The sequence below is a fragment of the Neolamprologus multifasciatus genome, chromosome 18, assembly GCF_963576455.1.
Source record: "Neolamprologus multifasciatus chromosome 18, fNeoMul1.2, whole genome shotgun sequence".
NCBI lineage: Eukaryota > Metazoa > Chordata > Actinopteri > Cichliformes > Cichlidae > Neolamprologus > Neolamprologus multifasciatus.
In genome coordinates this window covers 25,259,364-25,284,180 of record NC_140456.1, presented here as the reverse complement: position 1 = coordinate 25,284,180, position 24,817 = coordinate 25,259,364, and the positions used below count along the sequence as shown (strand labels likewise).

Genomic DNA, 24,817 nt, shown 5'->3' with positions numbered 1-24,817 from the left:
TCTATATTTTCTATATTTTCTATTTTCCTCATTCTTCTAGAGAGAATGAGGATCAATCTAGCATTTCCTTCCTTGCACAAAAAAGTGAAAACACGATTAATTAACTTGTTTCTAAGCCTTTCTGAGATTAGCTGGCTACGTTTATCTTATTTTGTTTAAAGTCTGCATCTCATTGCCGCAGTTGCCAGTCTGAGGCCTCAGAGTAGTGGACCTTCTGTCTGCGTGAAACCGAACCTTTCGCTCGAGTGATTTCCATTTAAGGACGCTGATGAAAACTGCGAGAAGCAGAGTTTAATCTAATTCGGGGACTTTATTTTTCAGACATCCTGTGCAGGTTACCAGCGGCCACCACGGGATCAAAACAAGATCTGGAAGTTTAGTGAAGTGAAGAGTACGCTTGATTTAATTAGAAGGGAGATGTTTTTTTTCTTCTGTTGCTGGCTTGTTTTTCCTCTGCTGCGCCTTCCCATTATTCGCCAACATACAGTAATGAAAGTCTGTGCTGATTGCAACCACATTGGTGGATCCTTTTGCTCGTTTTAACACATTAACATAGTTTGCAACAACTAGATGAGCTCTTGATGAAAGCGATTTGATTAGAAAATGCTGGATGGTTATGAAACGGAGGCTGAAACACCTCAGTTAATTCAGCTTTGAAGTGTTTTATTTGACAGTCACTGATTGCACTCATCTTAAAAAAAGGACCCTTTAACACAGACAAATTTTATATTATTCACATTACTCGCAAGTTACCTAAAAAAAAAAAAAAAACACATAGCAAATGTTGGTTTTAACAGCATGAGCACCAAGCCAGATTTCCAGGAATTGTTTCTGATATAATTAGTGCCATTTCACGAGGAAAGTAACATTTGGGTATTATCTCAGCAGAGTGGTCCATTAAATAGAGACCTGATAACTGTTCTGTCCTGAGCTTTTGTTTCTTATAGCACCCACTTGACCACACCACCAGAGGGTAATTGCAAATGTTCGATGGAGGAATATCACCAGAAGTGGGAAAAGTAAGCCTCAGTGGGGTTGACAATACCATAAATGTCACTTATGGTCAAATTTCTAAAATTTTGACACCAAAGGCAGAGTTTCTAAAAACTGTTTGGCAGATGTCCACTTGGGACTGCCAGTCATAGGCAAAATACAGCAGTCCAGAAAGATGAAATAGACGGTCCACATTAGACACTTTTAATCCTACACAGAATTCTCCAACATTTAGAGACAGAGAGGAGTTCTAGATAAATATAATTTAGCAAACCCCATAGGGATTGGGGGGGTTCGAATCTATAATATTATGAAATAAAACCCAATAAAAACGTTGACCATGTTGATTATGTTCATTCTAATGTGCAGAGATTGGCTAACCTGACCAGGGAATGCAACAAACAGGACTGTCAGAACAGTCGGTGTTAAAGTCACTTTTGACAGTCCACAAATCCTTAATCATGGCAGCACCTCAGTACATTTAGGCATGACACATGGTCAAGATGACCTGCTGAAGTTCAAATCTCACAAATCCCAATCTTGAAATTAAATCTTTACAGGAAGAAAGGGGACTGAACTCATTTTGAACACACAACTATCTCCACGGTTTAGAGAGAATAGTCCAAAAAAAGATCAGATACCCGTGAATGTTTTTTTTGTTTGTTTTTTTTTCTCAAAGATTTATTTATTGCTTTTCCAACAACATTTTAACCAACAGGAAGAGAGAGTGTATAATAGTAATGTATGTACATCGTATATGAATAGTGTTAGGGGAACACATAGATATAGTTATACATACTCTCCCATGTAGATCATTCAGATATTATTACAGGAAAAAAAAATATATATATATATATATGTATATAGATAAATAAAACAAAACAAAACAAAATAACCCCCCCCCCCCCAAAAAAAAAAAAAAAAGTTAAAAACAAACAACAACAAACAACAAACAAACAAAAAAAACCCACAAGGGTTAACAGATAGTGCTCCAGAAAAATATAAAACAAGTATAACATAGTGAGACATAGGTTTAAGTGCATTATTCCAGGGCTTCAGGCTGAAGTTTAGTCCAAGGGTGTCAAGTTAGTTAGAGAGGCATCTGAACTAACGGTTGCAGTGATAAACTGTGTCCTCTTCAGTTCCAGTCCATTTAATTTCACATCTCTTCTCCTGTCCTATTGAGCAGTCCAGCACTCGCAGGCCCCCCAGGTTCTCTTTAACAGCTGCAACACTACTTCTCCCATACAGGTTGAATGGATATAGTCATTTCTATTCACTATCGATCGTCTCCTCACTTTCCAAAAATAACAAAAAATTTCCCCGCATTTTTTTAAAGGAAGCATGTTTACCCTTTATCATAGACGTAAGTTTCTCCAAAGCAAGGGATTTTGACAGTGTCGATAACCAAGTTCTCAGGTGTGGTCTACTAATGGATCTCCATGATTTGGCTATGCTATATTTCGCCTGTAACAGGCAGAAGATTGTGGTTTTTTGGTTAACCTTACTCAGCTGGATTTCAGCGGGGAAAATTCCTAGGATGCATAGTTTAGGACAGTTTCAGCTTGACACTTGTAATATGCGCAATTACATCTAAAACTTCTTTCCAAAACTTTTGGATTTTTGAGCATTCCCATAGGCAATGCATCAGTGTGCCTTTCCCCCCACATTTAACACATATGTCTGGAGTTTTGGGGTCAAATTTGTTTAATAATGTTGGGGTGATAGATGTTCTCATTAACCATTTATACTGAATTAGTTTAAATTGGGTGTTTATAGATTGTGTTTGGGCTTTCAAGCAGGCTTTTTGCCATTCCTCTGTAGTTATTCTACACTCTAAGTCTTGACACCATGCAAGTCTTTCTTTTTCTGAGGATGTTTACCCGTGAATGTTAATGTGGGAGCAGAATGGAAAGATTTTTTTGAGCTAACAGGAAGGCAGCAGTAACTCAAATAACTACTCGTTGCGACTAAGGTATGCAGAAGAGCATCTCTCTATGTCCACCACGTCAAACCTTGAAGCAGATGGGCTACAGCAGCAGAAGACCACACAGAAATCCGAGGCTCTAATTCACAACTGGTCATTAAAGATTGGAAAAATGTTGCCTGGTTTGATGCGACTTGATTTCTTACACTTTAAGATTTGGATGGCAGATTCAAACTTTAGTCTAAACAACATGAAAGCATGGGATCAACAGTTCAAGCTGCTGGTGGTGTAATAGTGTGGAGGATATCTTCTTGACATACCTGAGCATTGTTGCTGTCTGCAGTTTGTGTTTGTGACCACAATGTACCCATCTTATGGGCACACTTATGGGTACACTGAGTACTTCCAGCAGGATAGTGCATCATGTCAAAAAGGAATCATCTCAAACTGCTTTTTTGACCATGACAATGGTTCACTGTAGTCAGATGGTCTTCACAAGCACCAGATATCAGTCCAATAGAGCAGCTTTGGGATGTGACGAAACAGGAGATTCACTTCATGTTTCTCCAGCTGACAAATCTGCAGCAACTGTGTGATGGTATCAGGTCAATGTGGACCGAAATGTGTGAGGAGTGAAGTGACCTGTGAGTGGAAATGATCAGCATGACCCACAAGGGATGCAGCTAATGTAAATTACAATTGCTTTTTTCACGCTTCCATTTTTCACACACTAAAACATGCTTGTTATAAAGCCTTGTGTGAAGCGCTTTAGAAAACGGCTCTTAACTACATCTGCCGCTGCATAATTAATCCTGGTTAAAGTGCAGTTGGATCCTCAGAGAAAGACAGCCACGGCACTCAAAGTTCTTAAACATTCAGATTTTTTACTGACCTCAAGTCAAGGGAAGGTGATCAGAAAAGACACGGAACATTTTTCTTTTTACAAGTAGAGTCAAAATACTGAGCGTGACCTATGACCTCCCTGTGAAGGAGGGACAAGGATACCCTTGGGAGAGTATGAACACCAATAAAATTATCCACAGTGTAAATCAGCTGAGAGGGAACAAAACTATCAGTGGGTTGCTTCCAATTAAAATAAATTTTGTGGGGAGAATTCACTGCAGTCACTTAAACTAATAATCTTGTGATCAAAGTGGAAGATTTAAATTAAATAATTGATTTTACAGTGATAAATAATCATCTCGAGGGCCGAGATACTTGAACGGATCTTAAGTTTAACAAATAGTTTTTATTACTAGATAATATCCCCTGATGAACGTCGTATTGTGCCCTAACACCATTGTGTTGAAATTATTCAAGGACAAGGCAGCTGATACTCATTACTTTAGTCCAACATGTCCTTTAGTTTATGACCTGCAAATGTAATAGCGTTCACCCGCAGCGGTTTGTGCTTAGCATTAATTAACAAATGCTAACACGGTAGCACACTAAACCAAGCTGGTGAATCTGGAAAACATGATACCTGCAGCATGTTAGCATTCTTCTTACTGTTTTTAGCATTTAGCTCAAAGCACCGTCTAATTACAACCTAACGGTGCCCCTAGCGCGCCTGCAGACACGTAGCTGCCAGTGTGCTACAATAAAAGCTAAGAGACGGTCAGAAATTTGCTAAAGCGGCTGAGCGCTGAACTTTACAGGGTTTTATTTGAAGAGGCCGCTTTTAATGAGTAACTTTTCACCTGTGGATTAACTTGTATTAGTGCAGTGGCTCTGTGGAACAACTAATTGCAAGTTTGTAGCTCCCACGAGAAGCAGAGGCGACAGGAACAAGGAACTGAAGTCGTTCACCTCAGCCTCCCGTCACCACAGCAGTCGACCTCCTTTGAGACTGAGCAGAGAAAAGAGTTACATTGTTTTTTATTTAAAGATTTCTTTAACAAACCACGACTTATCTGGGTGTCTTTGGTGTTAACCCTGGGTTTTCAGTGTTCGCCTCTTACCAGGGTACATCGCCATGGTAACTTAAGCTCCAGGTTTAACCTTCTTGGCAGCAGGTTGTTCCAGATTAGACAGATCAGTCAGCTGTCCAGAAAATAACATCACCAGTCCTGGAAGATTCCTGTATCTGTGCACAGATAGCAACGGGATCTAGAGTTTTCTATTTCCAATTTATCAAGAAGAAATATTGATTCTTTGACACAAATCATTTCACTGCAGTTTTTTTTCTAAGCTTTAATATATTGTACTGTGCAAAAATCTTGAGCTGCTCCTCTATTCTTTACATAATATTTCCGGAGAGCCAGACTTTCTTCAAATTTTGCAAAAATAGTTCTTTCAGAGTTTTTCTTTGCAAATTGGCTGCTTTTTTACTATTTTTTATGGTGGCGTTAGATGTTGGATTTGTTATTGATCTAATTACAAACACAGAAACATACAGTCTGAATCTGATCTAATATGCAGAACCATGTGAAAAGCATATGATCCACGGTGGCTTCATTTTTCAGCATGAAGATGACCCCAAACACACTGCCAGTGTGTATCAATGCCTTCTCCTCCACAGAACCAGAGCACAACATTGCTGAAGCAGCGTGGGATCATGTTGACAGAGAACAGAACAAAAGGCAGAAACATCTGAAGAAGAGCTTCGAATGTCCTTCAAGAAGCCTGGAGAACTATTCCTGAAGACGACTCAAAGAAATTACAAGAAAGCACTATCAAATGCACATTTCAAATGCTGTGATGACAGAGCGTTGATCCTCAGATACTTACATGCACAGTCTGCATTTTTGCTGGCTTTCCTTCCTGGTTTCAAAAAAAACTTTATTAGTGTAGTAGGTCTTGTCCAGTGTTACTGACCAAAGCACAAACATTCATATAGCTCTTTGAACACTAACACTTTCACTTTGTCAGTATGTATCGTGTGTTTAAGCTCTTCATATTTTCCTCATATTATCTCCTTTAGTTTAGTTCGGCTGCCAGCACACTTATCCATGTTTGTGATTGGTCACATGCTGCCAGCGCCAACCCTTTTCATGTGAACGTGCTGCAGCTAGACTGATAAACCCTGGATTAGCCTGTTGAGTTTATAACCACCTTCGTGCGACGGCTTCATCCGATGGCTGATGTCAGGGAAAGTGAAGCCAGATTGTGTAAAGATACTTTGGGTGTACTCAAAACCCAACTTTTAGCCTAAATTTGAGAACAGCTCACCCAAATGACTTAAAACTCGACACTGCACTTACTGTGGCCTCCAGCAATATACCTGCCAAGGCTGAAGTAAATCATATCACCCGAACACACATGTTCAGAGATTCCTTCCTTTAGATTTAATGCCCTAGTGAGTATTTACAGCAGCATATGTGGGACCGACTTAAAATAAACAAAGGGTTCGTGGTGGTTATAATGAAGGAAAACGCGTCCCAGTGCAACAGCGTGGCTCACTGGTGTGTTTTAATAGTTTTTGAACAACAATTAAGTTATGACACAGAGGAATAAGTAATATCAGGCTACTGCTACGCATACAGTACTTGCAAGGAGGCACAATTCTCCGTTGGTTTTCCTATTTTGGAAGGGATTTAATGACAATTAGAAAATATTTTTAAGAATCTCAGAGTTTCCTGAGGTTTCTGCGCATGCATCCTTTTACTGATCGGGTTTGTGAGCAAAGGCCAGCATATCTGCATTCTTTTCTGAGACTGAATTTATGCCTCACCATTCCTTTTCTATGAATCATAATCAGAGCTAAAATAAAAAAGAAGAAGAAGAAGAAAACGTTCTCAAGGCCCACAAACATGAAAACAGCAAGGTCAGTGTGTTTACTCTGCCGTTGGTAATATAAAGCTCATCTCAGCGCGAGTGTCTCCAATTACAACAAACCACTGGGCTCGCTGCTATTCCTTAATAGCTTCTTCCATATCTGACACTCTTCATTTCACGTAATGAGGGTCTTCAAGATGTGAATAAAGGTATGCATATGATTTGGTGCGAGGGCTGAAAATGAGACGTGCCTCGGGGTTCACTTCAAACAAGACAAAATTTGAAACTCGGTGGCTTTAAAGCCGACATCTGTTCTTCGTCCCTCGTTTGGGGGCCAGAAAAGAAGCAGCCTGGGCTTCTGTGCCAAGGAGCCTCTTGTCTAAATCTCTGCCAACTTATTTGTCGCTGTGGCCTCATTGCCCGAAGAACCAGCCAGCCACTCCAGCCTAATGGTACGGTCATCTGTCGGTTCATCTCACAGCTCGCAGCTAAAACCTGGTGGCACAGAACATCAGAGAGCGGAAAGGAGGAGGAGGGAGGGAGGGAGGGATTGAGAAAGGGAGGGGAAAGTGAAACCAAATCCCTGAGACTGGAGTCGGTCCTCGCTGTTAACACCGTGAAGTCACCTAAAGTTTATTGCTTGTCCATTTGCCAGCAATCCAAAGAGAGGCTTAACTCTCCCAGGAAGCCACAGAAAGCTCTTTAACTGCCTGACCTTCCTGTGTTTTTATGGAGCCGGGGAGCAATTTAACATGTTTTAGTTAGTCTGCTTCACCTCAGCGGAGATGCTAGAAAGTGATACGATGCTCGGAAATCAGCATTAGCTGAGCCCGATAGGCCCAAAGCCCATATCTGCCTCGAACATGTCAACTGCATTCATGTTTCCAGCAGGAATTCATCATTAGACTTGCCTTGAAGTGCATTATACCGCTACCTTGAAGTCTAATGGCCTGTAATAGAGAAATGTAAGTATACAATGAAGTTAAGGCTGCGAGACAGAAGCTGAACGGATCCCCCCCAAAAAAGAAGAATAGACGGGGTGAAATTCTGCTACCTCTGGGATAAAGAAACTGTCACACAGGCACGGCTTCCAGTTTATCTTTTAATTAACGTCTCATACACCGAGACAAACACACCATCAATAATGCAGCGGCAACATGCTACAATATTAATGCCAGACGAAATGAGGTAATTAGATGGGGGGAACTATTTCCAGCGCATGTGCGCGCCCAGCTAGCTAGCATCGCTGAGCGGGAATTACTCAGCGGGATACAAAAGGGATGCCGCTACAATGGAGTCATGAGAAGAGGGGAGCAGCTGATCCTATGTGTGCCAGGGCCAAACGGGAGGGGACAGAGGGCCAACGTTTTGTTTGTCAGGATGAACAAATGGTGACAAACGATAGCAAATTGGAGTGAAGGCCCCCTGCTGAGCTATGGTCTGCCCACTGAGGTCTCAATAGAGCAGAGGTGCTATGGCTCGGGAGGATAAAGACACACATATATAAAGTTATCGAAATGTAATAAAGTTCGAAGGGGTGCCGCGCATACAGAAGCAGGCCCAGCAACGACAATAAGATGCCAGAGACAGGAGCCATTGGAAGCTTGGAGACGACACACAGAAACAAAGGGCTCCCCTGACTATCTAATCCAATGTTTCACATGAAAGGCTTGAGCCTCTGCCGAGGACTAAAACAGCATTTGGCCTAATCCTATAAATCTATATGATCGAGACAGATGGAAAGTAAGTTCTCTCAGTCTGTGCCACTGGGAAAGAAAGAGAAAAAGCCTCATACCTCTCACCCCCATAGCCCTTGTTTCCAGCCTCATCTGCGGCGAGCTGCATAGCATAGCAGGCGTATAACCACAACACGGTCTAAAATAGATTTCGGGGGCCAGCTCAAGCCACGTACAAAAAAAAAAGTGTATTTCATTTAATTGGCTGGATAAGACAAAGATTTTTTAATTTCCCCTGAGATACGGGTTGCCAACTTGTGTTTTTACACTGAAAGAAGAAGAACTGTACTCAGAGCAGTGCCAAGAATTTACAATGTTCTCGCTCTGTTTCTTTTTTTTTCCAGGGGCGATGCTGCGGTTTTTTTTTTCTCTCCTCGGAGAGCTCTGCAGATATTGGATTAATTATGCAGATGTTTAAATATCAACCTCGATCAAAGACTCCTACTAGTCTGCGAACCTTAGTTTGTCTGCGCTCTGTCTCCTAAGACCTGTCGTGGCATATGCTCCGGCACGGAGGACACACTTTCAGCTTTTCTTCTCCGTTTCGTGATTCCCCTTCCCTGCCTCCCTCCTCCACACAGACAGGCCATTGTGTGCGGGCACAGATGAGATTTGCATGCATGTTAGACTGGATTACACATGCAGGCTCTGGGAACCCGGACCCCTGTGGTCTCCCTTCACCGTTTGGGCCCGAAAAACCGGCCGAGTTCTCCTTTCAATCAGCAACTTCAAACAAATCTCACAGCTTAATTGGCTCAGGAAGATACAGAATCAAAGGTTACATTCCTTAAAATTTGAGAGAGTGGGAGAAGAAGAAAAAAGTTTTGCAGTCTCTCTGCAGCTGCCCGTTTAAATTTGTCTCAAAATCAACTGCAGTGAAGCGGGGCCCTCATCAAGTTTTACATCCATCAGCAGCCAGGTTCCTAACTCGGGGAGATAAGGGTTAATCCTCCAAGTGATACGTTTAATCCCCGATCTTAAGATGTTGTGTGCGAGAGGGTGGGAGATGCCAGATAAGAGAAGGCAAATCTCCTTAAAAATAGCTGAGAACGCAGCATCAATCTGCCAAGAGATGCAACAAACATTTGATGATTTGATTTTAATTTCATATTGCCTCTTTCGTCAATACATCCTCGATCATGCACGTGTGTGTGTGTGTATGCGCGCACGCTTTCCGGTCAAGCCTCTCCAGCCTCGTCAGTGTATTTATAGAGCATTTGTTGACACTGACACAGTATTAAAGTGGCTGCAAAACAGACAATGAAAACATCTCGTCTCCAAGCATTTGTGTGTCATTACATTTATTCATACGAACATTAAAGTAAATTGCCAGCGCTGTCTTCTTTAAGCAGCTAAGCCCCGCGGAGCTCCTCTCCTCAGCGGGATTATAAATGAGATAGGATTTAATATTGATCCTCCGCTGACCTCCTATGAAGTTCTCATCATTTCATAATATTCTCCACAAATGCTGCTGATGCGATCAATGAACTCCCACAGGTCCGCACGTAAACCTTGACCTTAACGCTCGAGCATGACCGGGCTGTGCGCGGCCACAGGAGAGGATAAAGGCGAGGGACGACGCACGAGGACGCCTTGTTTACTTGATATGGCGACTCTCCGTGCCAGTCCCCGTCACCCGCCCCCCCGGTTCTCATCATCTCTTCATGCTTGCATCTCTAGTTTGGACACTATTACATTTTTAGGCTCCACAGCACGCCGCTGAGTAACGCCACCTTCAAAGGGCTAGACCGTGAAGTATTGGATAATTTTTTACCTCGCACTGGAACGAAACTGGTTGATGAGCAAATTTACTGTCAGCTCTGAGGCTGTCTGATGCTGCTCCTCAGATGAAAAGAGGAAGGAAGGAGGGGAAAAAAAGGAAAAAGAATCTGTCTCCTCACAAAACACGGGGCTCATAAGCAAGCCACATAAATAAATGAGCTTGATAATTATCGGAATATATTTCCATTCCTCTTATAATGGTCCCCAATCAATGAGCCTGCCTTTAAAAGTCGCATATGTCCCAAAGGCATTCATTTCACTGACGCTCACATATGAGTTTGGGGGTGGATGCTTGGTGTGGGTGGAGGCAATTGATTCAATGTATCTGAGGCGACGCCAGCCGTACATAATACACAAAAAAACAGCGACGGAGGAAGGGTGTGGGCGGCGGGGTGTGTGTGTTTGTGTGTGTGTCAGAGTAGCGAGGGCTACCTGAGTGACTGTAGCCTGTAATAAATCAAATCATTTGCCTTCCCGCCAGCTAGTCCTGTTTTGGAGACTAAAGCTGCTTATGAGAAAAAAGACATGAGGAATTGTGATTTGTATTCATCGATACTGAGCCACAAGCACACGATGTCCCCTCTCCCACTCCCCTGTCAGCTCATTAGGCGCCCATCTCGATATTGCTATAAGGTGTAGATTCAAGCTCTCATCTAATTATGCCTGCACACACAGAGAATCAGATAAAGAAAACCTTTGCATAATTGGTCCAGAAATGTCCCTCCTTTAGTTCTGTGTGTGTAGGTGTGTGTGTGTAGGTGTGTGTGTGTGTGGGGGGGGGGACAGAGACACACACACATATTGGACAGGAGCCACACCCTGGCAATGACATCCAGAAGTTAGATTTTTAAGTCGGTAACAATAATGTGTGTGAAACTGTAAATCTTCGGCCAAGCTGGCAGGAGACCAACCGCCGACATCTATTTAAAAGATGTTTTTGATGGATAGTCTCCTCCGAGGAAACAGAATCACATCCTGGATATATACATTCCTGTATAATTAAACCTCTTAATAAATGATTTGCGAGGACAAATCTTTCCGCACAAAAATATGGATGGCAACCAGAAAAGGAAAAAGAAAGAAAGAAAGAAAGAAAGTCGTGGAAGGAATATATCTGGCCTGATTTCTCCCCCCTCCCCCACCTCCGTAGCTAATAACTCATTTATCATCTGCGACCTATTAATGACCATCTTCAGTAGAGCCGTAATACCATCAGAAAGAGGAGAGACACTCTTTGCCTTCCTGTTGCTGCTAACATAATTGTTACAGATCATCTCCATTCGAATGCGGGTGCAGGTGTTTGGTTTTTTTTCTTTGCTTTGGGACCGAGTACCTTTATCTTTGTCAGATGACAGTGTCAATTTGGCTTCAAAGCCGGTCAATGCTAAAAACAGCCGTTTGTACATTTTTCCCTTGATAAAAGTGGAGTGGATGCATTTGATCAAATCTCTGATGCATTTAAATTTCTATGGGGAGGAGGAAAACAAGTCATCTTATGTTGACTAATGTGTTAATTAAAAAAGCACCCCAAACCAAATACATTATCATACAAAAACACCACAAAATTTACATTCTTGCATATGGAAATGTGTGCATTAGAAAGGTGATAGAAGATACAGTTCATGTAATGCATATAATTACATATTCTGTCTTCATTCTGTGGTTTCACATTACTATGCTGCCCAAAGCTGGCACTTTTCAATCCATGAAATCCACAGACTGTACATTAAATATAGACATCCTTAAACCTCAGACTCTAGCTTGATCATCCATGCTATCAGAAGTAACCAAGTATGCTAAGCTAACACCGAACTCCAGTAATGATAGTTACCAAGCTTGTTCCATAGACTCCGTGTGTGCATCAAATACAGATACCTGCTGAAGTAATGTGAAAATAAAACATTGTGAATATTATTCCTAAGAGGATATCTTTACAAACTAGTACAGAAAGAACCAACATCACAAACAGGTTATTGCAGTAAGTAAATAAGTAAACTATAGAAAAATTAAAAACCTGTTTATTTCTGCTGTGAAGTTTGTTTTGGAGCATGGACGATGAAAAAAGATGGATTTAGCTTCTGCGCTGAAAATATGAAGCCAATTCTGAAGTGACTTAAATCTGCTTTCTATGTCAAGGCCACCAGATGGCGATAGCTGTGGTTAGCCTATTAGCCCCTTTCCACCAGTACTTATTCAGCTCGGTTCGGCTCTATCCGACTAAGTTTTTAGGGTTTTTGATTAGGTGGTAGTACCTGCACCACTAAAACCTTTTAGTACCAGTTCAGCTGGTATGACACCAACAGACAGCAAGCCACCGACTGGCAAGTCACTGCCGTAACTCAATGAGTGAAATGGCAACGAGACAATGGCAACACAAAAATCAGCACCCAGGTCTCAGCCTGATAAAAAGCCATACTTAGATATACCATCGCCTCGACATCCTCCGTTTTAGTGTTGTGTTCGTGTCACATAGATATGACCTCACAGGGTTTTCAGCCACGTTGTTATAGCAACCCGTTGCACATTAGGTGGCACTCAATTGTAATGGAAAAAGAGAGAAACCCAGTAGAGTTGAGTCAAAGCCCGCCGAGTTGCACTATGTACAACTGGAAAACAGCTACATGTGAAAAGGCCTCTGTAAACACTTTCCTGCTGAGTTATGGTCTCACTAACTCAATTAGTGAGTGAATTATATTGAATTATAATTATATATTATATTGAATTAAATCTATTTTGTTACTTCTGGTCGCACAATGTTTCAAACTGGAACCTTATCAGTGATATGAAACCGTCGTTATCCAATGAGTGTGTGGTTACACAGTCAGACCCGCTGCTCCCCATCAGCCTTCAAAACCAAAGGGTGATGTCATTATGCTACACATTATCAAGTCACTTTAACCTGTTAAGTAGCAGAGGGGATTGTTAATCAGTTTTAGCTACTTTGGTATTAATGAAATTAACAACTGTTGCACTAGAGGGGTAACAATGAGACAATCCACAAAGCAGGAATGCTTTTACAGCTGGAGGCCACGGACATTTTATCTGACTGGATTTACATTATTTTAGCATTTGGCTAAGATCAGTGTCATTGCTGGTAGCACGAGGCGATACCTGGACCCTACAGAGGTTGCACAGGTAGTCCACCTCCTCCAGGGTGGCACATCAATATGTGACATTGGCAGAAGGTTTGCTGAGTCTCCCAGCACAGTCTCAAGATCATGGAAGCGATTCAAGGGGACAGGCAGTTACTCTAGGAGAGCTGGACAGGGCCGAAGAAGGTCCGTAATCCAACAGCAGGACCAGTATCTGCTCCTTTGTCCAAGGATGGACAGGATGAGCACTGCCAGAAGTAGAGCCCCACAGAATGACCTCCATCAGGCCAATGGTGTGAATGTGTCTGACCAAACAATATGAAAAACGGGCTTCACGAGGGTGGCATGAGACCCCGACGTCCTCTGGTGGACCTGTGCTCCCTGCAGAATTGGCAGGTCCATCACTGGTGCCCTGTACTTTTCACAGATGAGAGTTTGGTGGTGGGTTGGTGATGGTCTGTGGATGCTTGTCCATGGAGTGCTGCACTGCCCTCTATAGACTAGGCAACAGCACCCTGACTGCCATTAGGTATCTGGATGATATCTTTGTGCTTGTTGTCAGACCCTACGCTGGTGCAGTGGGTCCTAGTGCATGACAATTCCCGGCCTCATGTGGGGAGAGTATGCAGGCAGTTCCTGGACCCTACACTCGCCTGACCTAAATCCACCAAAACACCTCCGGGACGTTATGTTTTGGTCCAACACCACAAAGTTGCTCCTCAGACAGTCCAGGAGCTCATTGATGCCCTGGTCCAGATCTGGGAGGAGATCCCCGAGGACACCATCTGTTGTCTCATTAAGAGCATCCCCGACGCTATCAGCCATGCATACAAGTATGCAGGGACCATACAAACTACAAAGTACCACTTTAAGTTGCTGCAAATTAATTTTCTGTCAAATGGACAAGCCTGCTGCACTATTTTTCCACTTTGATTTTCAGGGATCTTTGAATTCAGCCCTCTGTAGGGTCCTGTCACTCCTAACACATTATCCAGTCTGTATCAGTCCAGATATCCAGCATATTTTTTTTCTCATTGAGATCTGGTGTATATTAAAAGATTTATTTTTTTTTTAGCTTTTTATTCATGAGAAAAATGTCATGACAGTAAAACCACAAAGGCCTGGCACGATTGGTTAAGACTGAGTGTAACACATTAAACTGTAGTTACTTCACAGTTCACAGCTCGGTTCACCACAGAGCAGCAGTAACATAAAAACCCGGAGTAATGGCTACATCCAGCAAGATATATTTACACGATAGCTAAAATAACCGCACACAGCAGACTGATTGTTCCTCGACATGGCATGAAAACAGTTTGTACACAGAAAGCAGACTGAGTCATTTATAGTTATGTGGTACTACAACATGCAGATGCATCCACTAAAGCTCCACGGCACCTTCATCTGTTCCACAACCAGAATAGCCAGGGTTTCCGCTCTCCAATTACACAACATTACTTCATCTTTTGGCCTCTTTCTATCCCACTCACAAAAAAATAATAAAAAATCCCATCTCCATAGCAACAAACTCTCATCCATAGTTCACAAAAATAATTGTTTGCTCCCTCATCAAACAGTTGTTCCGTGGAAACTGTTAAATTTTGAGATCTTGTGCGTCTGTGCCCATCTTTGGTATATTTAACATAAAAGCCCAAGGCCTCTGACTTTTCTATTTATGTCCTTTTTTGTGCTTCTGCCTCTATACGCTGCCGCAGAGGCTGAGGTGGAAGATAGTTGACTGCGTCGGTCCAGACGGTCTTAAAAGCAGGACTGTTCATTATTCACATGTCCTTGGGTTGAGTGGATGCATGTCTGTATTGCTTGTTATTGGTCAGCTCGGCTCTGATGCTATCACATAAAGGCACAGATGCTGGAAAAAAAAGCACTTAAATAAAAAAGATGTCAATGTTTCTCCTGCTTGTTGCCCCAGAAAGACAAAAGAACTTGTCGCCTGGTGATGCGATGATGACACCATGGAAATGTTTACCTTTTTTCAAAGGTGGTAAAGACCACACTAAGCTAGCTTAGTCTACTGAAATCAGCAAGAGCACATTCGACTAATTTAAGTTTATTAAACCGCACATATTTAACAGATTTAAATGTCTTTTGTTCATATTTATGTTGCAGTATAGGAATTTCTTTCAACCCACAGGATAGCAGGAATCATGCTGGAAAAAAGGAGAGTAAATTCAGGATTGACCTGATTCTACGCTCCCTCTTATCTCCCTTAAAATGTCAAGTACCTGAATGCGCTGATCAGGCCATGAAAGTACTTATATATATTATGTCCTTGAGTCCCAGAGATTAGAATTTCCATTTCAGGCAGAAAGCCTCTAGAAAAACCAAACATCACATGCTGAGTGAAGAAAACTGGAAAGGTTACTGAGCCTTATCTGCAATTATGCAAAAACAGAGAGATTGGCCAAACCCATGTTCATTGCTACAAAGGGAATCTACAATGCCTTGATGTTGCATTCTCGTCTCGTAGTGCAGATATGTAGCACGCAGCACATCCTAGAGGAGGCTATAGGCAAGAACAGCTGACTGTACACTACTCACACCTAGTCATGTTTTGAATTATGAACACAGGCAATTAAACTTTAAATCCCCCCTTAGTAAGAAGATAGAGCCGACTAATTAAGTAAGTCCTTTTTAAATTTGGTTTTAATTCAGAGCCCCTCGAATGCCAAGCCGGCGTAGAGGATCAGATCAAAACAAGCTTGGTTTACTTTCATTCAAAGCTTTGCATTTTTGTTTGTGTTACATTCAAGTACCTAGTTTATTCCAGCATTAGAAGGGAAAAAAACAACAAATCTGAAAATCTTTTCTCTGTCTGACCTTCTTCTATCAGCAGCACTGACATGGAGCTTCTCAGATGTTGACAACTCCACTTCTGGACTCATTGTGTCATCTGTTCTCCGTCTCTCTCTTTTTTTCCAAAGGAAGAAAGACAAGAAACAAAGCTTTGCTACAAAGGTCACTCGGAAAAACCTGCTTCTTTCTCTCATTTATTTATTTTTTTCCAACAAACACCGGGGGAATAAAAATAGTTTGGTTTAAAAATAATGGCTTTCATCTTCATTTATGCCTCTGAATATTCAATATGAGAGCAATGGTGCCCCCTTGTGTAAAATATAATTAACAGTCTGATAGTAAATATGCACCTAAGGTCAATTATAATTGAATCTGATAGCACAGCTTAGAAACGAACAGTGTTATTTAACCGTGAAAGAGTGTGATCACCTTTACAGCAGCTTCTGAGGTCCAGCATGTGTTTTGAACATTTTTTTATTCCACATTCATACATTTCCCTCTGCAGTAAACCTGTATTGATTCTCTCAGAGGTGAAGGGCGCTCCCTCTGTCGTCTTTAGCCTCTCCTGCTCCTCAGATGGACTGCAGCTCTATCCTCCGCTGTCAGAGCTCTGTGCACTCTGCACCGCTTGCGGCTCAGTCAGGCGGTCGTAGGACAGCGCTGTCATAACCTGCGAAAATGTACAGTGTGATATGGCTTTGGAGAATAGAGAGAACCAAGTAATAAGTAGAGGCTATCAAAGACATGCTGAGTTAAAGATTTTACTGGCTAGAACAGCCTGTGGCTACTGTTTTTCGCACTGGATTGGTGAAAAAATGTTTTTTTAAGCAGCAGCTTCGGCTAGTTTCAAACAGGGAAGGTAGATGAAGGACAGAAAACGGAGCTCTTTCTCTCTGCTGACATTAAAATTAAAATAACCATTAAAGATTTTATAAGCGTTAAATGATCAGTCTGAAGCCACACTCGTGTCTATGCTAAATGTGAAGCTACAGCTAACCACATAGCTTAACTTAGTTTAGCATGCAGAATAAACATAAATTCAAAAGAACAATTGGGAATTTTATCACCAAATTCCTTTTTTTTAAACAACAGAATGTAACGTGTTATATTCCAGTGAGCTTTCCCACCTGCTAGTTTGTAGCGTCTGTTTTCAGTCTTAACGCTATGTGAAGCTAAGGTAAGCTACCCTTTAGCAGAAGGCAGTTTTCTTAAAGCCACACAGTCAGTCTGCCTAATGACAAAGACTATATTAGAGAGACACACTACCCAAACAATCATGAAATGAACTATGGGATAATCCAAAGCACAGATGGCTGTATTAAAGGGGAGAAAGGCGTTTTAAACCGTATTTTGGGCTTTTAACAGATTATGCAGTATATATATAATCTAGGGGAAACTAAAAGGAACATTTTTGGTTCAGTCACACTATAGCAAAAATTGAGCAGCAACCTTCTTGCAACTAGGAAAAATTGGTGATTGCAGGGTTTATGCACTGATGTTGTTTGTGTTTTGTCTTTCCCCCCTCTCACCCTCAATCGGTCGTGGCAGATGGCTGCCCTTCACTAAGCCCGTTTCTGCCGGAGGTTTCTTCCTGTTAAAAGGGAGTTTTTCCTTCCCACTGTGACCAAAGCACTTGCTCATAAGGACCTTTATCTTTACCTAGGGCTTAAAATCTGGGACTGTCCACCAATTGCTCTTAGAACTGAAGAAGCTTCTCGGAGGAGAGATGAAACGTCTTCAAGAAACCTAAAGAAGTCCAGACGCTTTTCTTTTAAAGCTCCTTAGACTATGATGACCTGGATGACTGAGAACCTTCACAGACATAGGTCTTAACCTTACAATAAAAAGTGCGTGGAGGCAACTGTTGTTGTGATTTGGTGCTATATAAAAAGAACTGAGCTGAACAGAAAAGTTTGTGGCGCACACTTTTAATACTAAGGCAACTGCACAGGTGGATGATCATGGTCCCCCTCAGACTGACTGCAATCACTCTCAGATACCTTGTAGAGGTTGCCAGCTCACTGCAATCAATTAATTATTCTGCACCAAAGAGTGCAACCTGTCTGCAATAGGTCTCCTTGCAACAGGACTTCACTCAAGTGATTGCAAAACAAAATTAATTCTCTATTTAAGCAAGATTGCTGCATTTTGCAGTTAAATCGCTGTCCTGCAGCAGCTACATCACTACTTCTGGGGGAATTTCAGGTCTGGATCTATGACGTAAACGCTACAAGCTATAGCTTAGCTTAGCACTCTATAAAGAATAAAAATTTGAACAACACAAAACTTTCCAGTTTCTCTTTGGTATCGTTTAAATAACTGTATATGGCATGTCTTATCCCGTTGGTTTATCAGTGATAGTAGATATGTGTTAGTACCACATAATAGATTACGTGCTAAGCCAAGCTAAGCTAAACACCTGACAGAACACAGCCACATAGCCAGTCTGTGTAACATTACACTATTACTGAGCGCCTTGTTCTACTTACTGTGATCATAAGGAGTAGTGCCAGCATCATGCCCAACATTATGTACAAATTATTAGTCAATCCTCCAGCCCACAAGGGACCCAAGATTGTGGCCAGGCCCCCAACTGAGCGTCTGACACCTTGGCTGAATCCTTTTGGTAAGGGATCACAAAATATTAGGTTATTTATTTCAGATATAAACATAACAATATGGCTTTAAAGTTCGCTACGTGTAATTTTTTTTTCTATGCATCACATGCGCTGAGCAACAATCTGTTGTTTTAATGTGTTGAGCCAGCACACGGTGCCAAGGTAATATGAGCCAACCTTGTGTTTTCTCAGCAGTGACTTTGGAGAAGAGAGACACCTGAGACACGGCCACAAAGGGAAGCCCCAGCAGCTGCAGAAACACTCCGATGATGAAGGCCGACAGCTCCCATCCATAACCACCTGGCAGGGGTGGGAAGATGATATCACAGGATCGCTAAATTAAAGTAGTTTATCACAGAGTAAATGGAATACATAATCCAGCAATTACCTTTAGCGCAATCCAACATAAACCCTCGCATACCTATATTTGATAGACCTAGTGGCCAATAAATATGACAGTTCTGAAGCTTCTTATTTCTCATGTGGCGTCACGATCATTCAAAGAGTGCGGCAGATCATGCTTCGGTTGCCCAGCTCGTCCGTCCGTCGGTTTTTAAGTTTCTCCCACAAATGGGCTGGCAACACCAGAGACGGCTCAATCCGAAAAACGAAACCCCCGCCAAGCTGGCAGCCACTCGATTTTTGTTCTCTGCTGCTTTGCATCATGCACATGCCTGTATGAATTTGTGCCGACTCGAATTGTTGGAAGTTCTTGCATGAGCTGAAAGTCTATGATTTTACGATCAAATTACAGTTTCACCAATCAAACATGCCTCTCAGTGGCCCCAAAGGATAAAATAGTTTTTCTTTAGGTGTCTTTCTTTCGGGTTTTATGTCTTTGTTCGGTTGCTTTAACTACAACGGTTAACAAATGGCAAACAAATGACAGCCACGCTTTAACAAATAGCATTTTTGCTAAATTCGATTACTCTAATCCTTTTATATGTACTCAGGCACTACCCAGCTCCAGCACCTGTCACTTGTAATCAGAGCGATAAACGTGACGAGCTGCAACAGACGCAGGCCAACATTAACATACAGGATCCGGTTTGCCTCTATGGTATCCTGCTGAATGATATCATTTACAGAGCACACTCAGTTCAGCCAGTGTGTAACCCAATATGGCTCTGCTGTGCTCTACACACCGACACTGGTGGCACAGAAAGGATTTGGCTCAGAAAAAGAGGCATTTTTGTGTCTGTGTGTGCCTGCATTTGTGTGTGTGTGTTTCTGTGGGTGTGGTTTTTCACAGGCAGGTTAGCACCTCGGGGGTTGCAGAGGAAGATGAGGCACCAGATACAGGCGGTGCAGCAGATGACCAGGCCCGCTGCCAGCACGGCGCGGTCCGCCACCTTCCTGCTCAGCCAGCGTACAAAGAAGAAGCCCACGATGACCTCCACCCCACACAGGCTGTACATGAGGCTGTTGCCCAGCTCGCCAAAGTTGAAGTGGCGCTGCGTAAGAGGGGTCACCATGGTCTGTGAATTTTTAGAAAGACACCAGTCATTTAGGCAAAGCAGTCCATTCAGAGATAAAGAAAGGTAACCAGAGTATCCAGTTAGGTCAGTTTAATGAGAGGTGAGAATGGATCTTTACACAGAGGCTGATTATGTGCTTCAGCATTTAACTGATTATTTTCCCAAAAGTTTAGGTCTTAGAAGACTCTGTGTTATTCACTCTGGATGGTAAACAGTGTGACATAGTGTGAAATGTTTGGAATCGCTGCCTGATGGATCTCGATGGTCGCTGCTCTCACCTCCAGCGCCGTCTGATTGAAGAGAGTGATGAACTGAGCCGTGAGGACAACAACTACCTCTTCTCTCAGGAACTCTGCGCAGAGAAGGACAGAGAGAGAGATACCAGAAGAAACAAAATAGGGAAGTCAGGGAGAAAAATCCCCAAAAATCTTCAACTGCTAGCTTCAAATCGAAAGTTTCAACTGGCAAGTTAATTCGAGATCAAGAAGTTTTAAAAGAAAAGAAAAGTTGGAAGATCTCAAAGCGGTTGTAAGATTGAAGGAGGCGTGACAAATCCTGGCCGCCTGGTCGTGTTGATCATGTCGTCCAAGACGCTCTATATCTATTTCTTTTCATGGAGAGAAGTATGGATTCTGATATTTATCTTATATCCAAAACATGATTACACAGGAAAAAGGGGGGAAAGCTTTCAATAAATTCCAAATTTTGATACCAGCTTTTCCTGGAACAAATTCCTCCTTATGGGCTTGGAGAGGAGGAAAACGAGCTGGGCTTGCTGCTAAATTTGGATGCCAGATGGCTGGAGAATCGGCTTGATATTACACTGTGTGATCCACTACAGTTCACTTCTCTGTGTTCAGCGTTTGCACTGCTATTGACATGGTTTGATTATTTTATGTCACTGGATGTGTATGTGTGCAGGTAAATACCTGATGTAGCTTTAAAATGATTTATTGTACCTCAGAAAGTTCTGAGACAGATTTTTTTCCCAAGATTTCCCAGCTTTTATTCCAAAGTCTGAGTCTACAGACTGATTATTAGACTCAAAAATGCTTAATAATGGACAAAAAAAGTTACAAAGTGGTTGCTAGGGTTGCCAGGTCTTTGGTATTAAAGCAAAGGGCAACCACTGGAGCTGAAAATTGCCTTGCTCTAAAAGAAAGTCAATCCTAATGTTAAAATATCCAGACAGTAGAAAGCATCGTTAAAGAATGCTTTCTTATTACAAAATCTCTGAGCAGAGATACTAGAAGCTGGGGGCGCGGCAGGTGTCCAGACACAAGCAACTGTAAGCAGTTTGGGTCTTCTAGGTATCACCTCTGCTAATTCAAGTCACTCTTACCTCCATGCTTGTGCTGTTGGTGCCTTTTATGACAATTTTAATTGGCTAATATGATGTGTTTCTGCGTGGTACAAACTCTCCCAGAAGTTTGTGTTTCTGGTTTGGTGAGTGAAAGTCTAACATTTGATTATTATCTTTGTTAACACTAATTAGCTGATTTGTGTGTCTGTTCATTGATCCTATGAAGTTTATGGAAGCAGACTGGTAACCAAACCTGCTAGAGTGAGCTGAAAACCTGATTCTTCATCCAAACATCAACTCTGTCTTCAAACCCCCACCCAAAAAAAATGGTGACAGCAAAAACATCAAAGCATCAATTCAAGCGGCAAACGAGTCGGAAACTAGTTTTTATCCCATCTATGGATAAAAGCAGCTCAGCGGCCAATCCAAATTAGCCCAAGATTTATTTAAACTTTTTTTAAAAAATCCAGGTGGCCACTTTGATGCTTTTCCTTTGGACCCTAAAGACATGCTCTTGCTCAGCCGATACATTTTACATTTGATGCTGCACAGAAAATAAGTAATAAAATGATCTATGAGGAAAATGCTTTGACCTAAAGATGGTTTTCTGGTGATGCCACAAGTAGACAAAGCAAAACAGCAAGTTCCACCGTTTTATTCATTGTATAGCTTGGCTTAGGAAAGAGACTAGCTAGCATGGCATTAAAATTAGCTTACCAGTACTTCTAAACATTTCATCACTCGTGAGAGGCGGGGTACAACCTGAAGAGATCAACCCAAAATTCAACCCTAAAACTAATCATACTTTCTTGATCTAATTAGAAAAACTAATTTTATTATACATGTATATATATATATATATATATATATATATATATATATATATATATATATATATATATTTATACATGTTAAACAAATTAAGACATTCACTCCTGCATCTGGACTTTTTGCTCAGTATGAAAGTGGAATCTAACTCTTGATTACAAAATATCTCTTAAGCATGTTTCAGATAATACATCTTTGAATGTTTCAGTCTTTTCAAGGGAGAAGAACTAGAGCGTGTAACAGAGCAGGCTACAAACCCGCAGTGCCGTGTACGCATGTGGAAAATCTGATCCAGTTCAGATACAACACATGTACATGGACTAAAAAAGGCAGTTGTGTAGTTTTCCTTGTTCCAAAAGCAAAGATTCACACAGATTTTACTGGTGCTGTTATGCTTTTTTCTTTCCACCACACGTACCAGAAAAATCAAGATTTGATGAAAGAAAGTGAAAGATCTGCCCAGATTTTCAAAGCTTCTCCACTGATACACAAAAAGTCAGAAAAGATCAATAATTCAAGAGAGCGAATACCAGACACGCTGTAAGGGCTAACAGACACTCCTACTGCATGTGCCAGAGAAAACATCCTCCGCTCCTGCTGCGTTTCTGGTGTTGTAGCTTCTCTTCGTACAAAAAGGAATCAATAAGAGGAATGTTGGCCACATTACCAATTCTGTCTCCATTTCATCCACAAGTCAACCACAGCAAGTCAGTCAATAAAAAAGGAAGTCTTCCATCCTTCCCTCTGCCACGTCTTCAAAGAGTGAGAGAATCAATACAGCACACACAAACACACGCACAGTTGTGTCTTTAGAGGACATAACACCAACTCGCATTTCCTGGAGAGTTACTTCAGTCTTAAACACAACTCTGACCCCAACACTCACCTCGACCGTAAGCTTTAAACACGTCTGCAGCTTAAATTTAACGACGTCCCCAAAAGAAAAATAAATCCCCAGAATGTGAGTGCGTAAATCTACGATCAAAGCTTTAGGTCCTCACAACATGATTAAGACAAATGAGTAAGTACTCAGCCCACTCACTCCCAAGACACACACACATGCACACACACAGTCAAAGAAAGTACAGAAAGGATATTGAGTAGCGGCAAACAATCGCAATCGCCATGTAAACGTACTATGACACTAATCCAATAGTGCACCTGACATCATGTATATACATGCTCTGACATAAACCAGACATTTACACGCAAGTCCAATCAATACACTGGGAATCTGATCTGACATGCTGCAGAAAATTCCTCAGAGAGACCTGGAGAATGGAAAGTGTGTGCGAGACTGAGTGAGCAAATGCAAGCAAAATCAATAGAGCAGATATGAAACATGTGCATTGGCAGTGACACCTCTTCCTACCTGAACGCTGCAAAATGGGGCAGAGGAAAGCTGACTGTAATTGCTCGAGGCAGGCAGTCAAACCTGCCGGCTCACCTCTGCTGGCGCTGAAGTTTCGGAAGGGGTCCGAAGCTCTGTGGACGGGTTGCATGTCAGACGAGGTGGAAGTCTCCAGTTGGTCGGAGTTGAGGGCTCTGTAGGTGTGCACCGGCTCCTCGTCAGACCCCATCAGCGGCACCTCTTCCTCTACCTCCTCCTGTTTCATCTCCATCATCGTGGCTCCCCCCTCGCAGCTAATGGGTGGTACATCCCAGTACATAGCCAGGACGACAAACTGGAGCAGCACCCACAACAGGCACATGAAGATCTGACAGCATGGAGGAAAAACACATGTGTCTTCAAAGATCTTACAGTTTAAACACACAAAAAAAGATATTTTCACAGGACCAGAATCCCTGGAAGCTTTCAGGAGAGATAAAGTGGTTCAGCTATGGAAGCGCTGCCTGGCAGAGGGAAATCTAGAGAGGGATTCTGGGTCATGTTATGTGGAAAAAAATGGAAGCAGGCATATAAGAGCTTTGTTAAGTCTCATTTAAGCTTCATCCGCACTACAGGTGTTTTATTCAGGCACACTTAGATAGAAACAGATCGATACAGGTTGTTACGGGACCGAGTACCGCTGCAGGTGTTTTGTATTCCTCTTACTCAGAGGAGAACAAAGGAGGAAAAATATATATGTGAGCACAGAATGTAGAGCGACTATTTCTGAAGGTTATTTCTGTATTCATGAGCCTTTCACAGAACCTTAGATTACTGATTATCTGGATGCTGTTACCCCAGGAGACGTATACTTGTTCACAACAAAGGGCCCCAGTTTGAAATCACACAGCCGCAGGAACAGGTTGAACGCTGGCCCTGTAGAGACAGGAGGAAGTGCTTTAAAGATGAGATAAATGGAAGATGTGTGGAAACAGTAGCCTGCTCCTTAGTGATTTTATTGAATGTTTTTTTTCTGCTCACAGTTGAAATGAAACATCAAAAAAGAAAAAAAGGAAAAACAAGGATCACGAAATCCTTCCCGCTGTCTAGGGTTGCCAACTCCCTGAGAAATAAATAAGGGACACCTCGTGGCCAGGGCCGGGCGACCCAGTTGTCTTCACCCTTCCCAGTGTGGTGAA

The 24,817-nt window shown here is 42.0% G+C and overlaps 1 protein-coding gene across 2 annotated transcripts in view; it reads right to left on the bottom strand.

Moving 5' to 3' along the window:
- Positions 1 to 2,104: 2,104 nt before the first annotated feature.
- mfsd8l2 (major facilitator superfamily domain containing 8-like 2) overlaps positions 2,105 to 24,817 on the bottom strand; it is a 29,175-nt gene continuing 6,462 nt past the window's right edge. For both annotated transcript variants that reach the window (XM_085140548.1, XM_085140549.1), the window contains 7 exons: positions 24,475 to 24,554; positions 23,736 to 24,006; positions 20,436 to 20,509; positions 19,944 to 20,157; positions 18,857 to 18,979; positions 18,551 to 18,681; positions 2,105 to 16,731 (listed from right to left, as the gene is read on the bottom strand). In XM_085140548.1, coding sequence (XP_084996674.1) covers positions 16,651 to 16,731; positions 18,551 to 18,681; positions 18,857 to 18,979; positions 19,944 to 20,157; positions 20,436 to 20,509; positions 23,736 to 24,006; positions 24,475 to 24,554 — 974 coding nt within the window. In that variant the 3' untranslated portion in view covers positions 2,105 to 16,650. The remainder of the gene's footprint in view (positions 16,732 to 18,550; positions 18,682 to 18,856; positions 18,980 to 19,943; positions 20,158 to 20,435; positions 20,510 to 23,735; positions 24,007 to 24,474; positions 24,555 to 24,817) is intronic.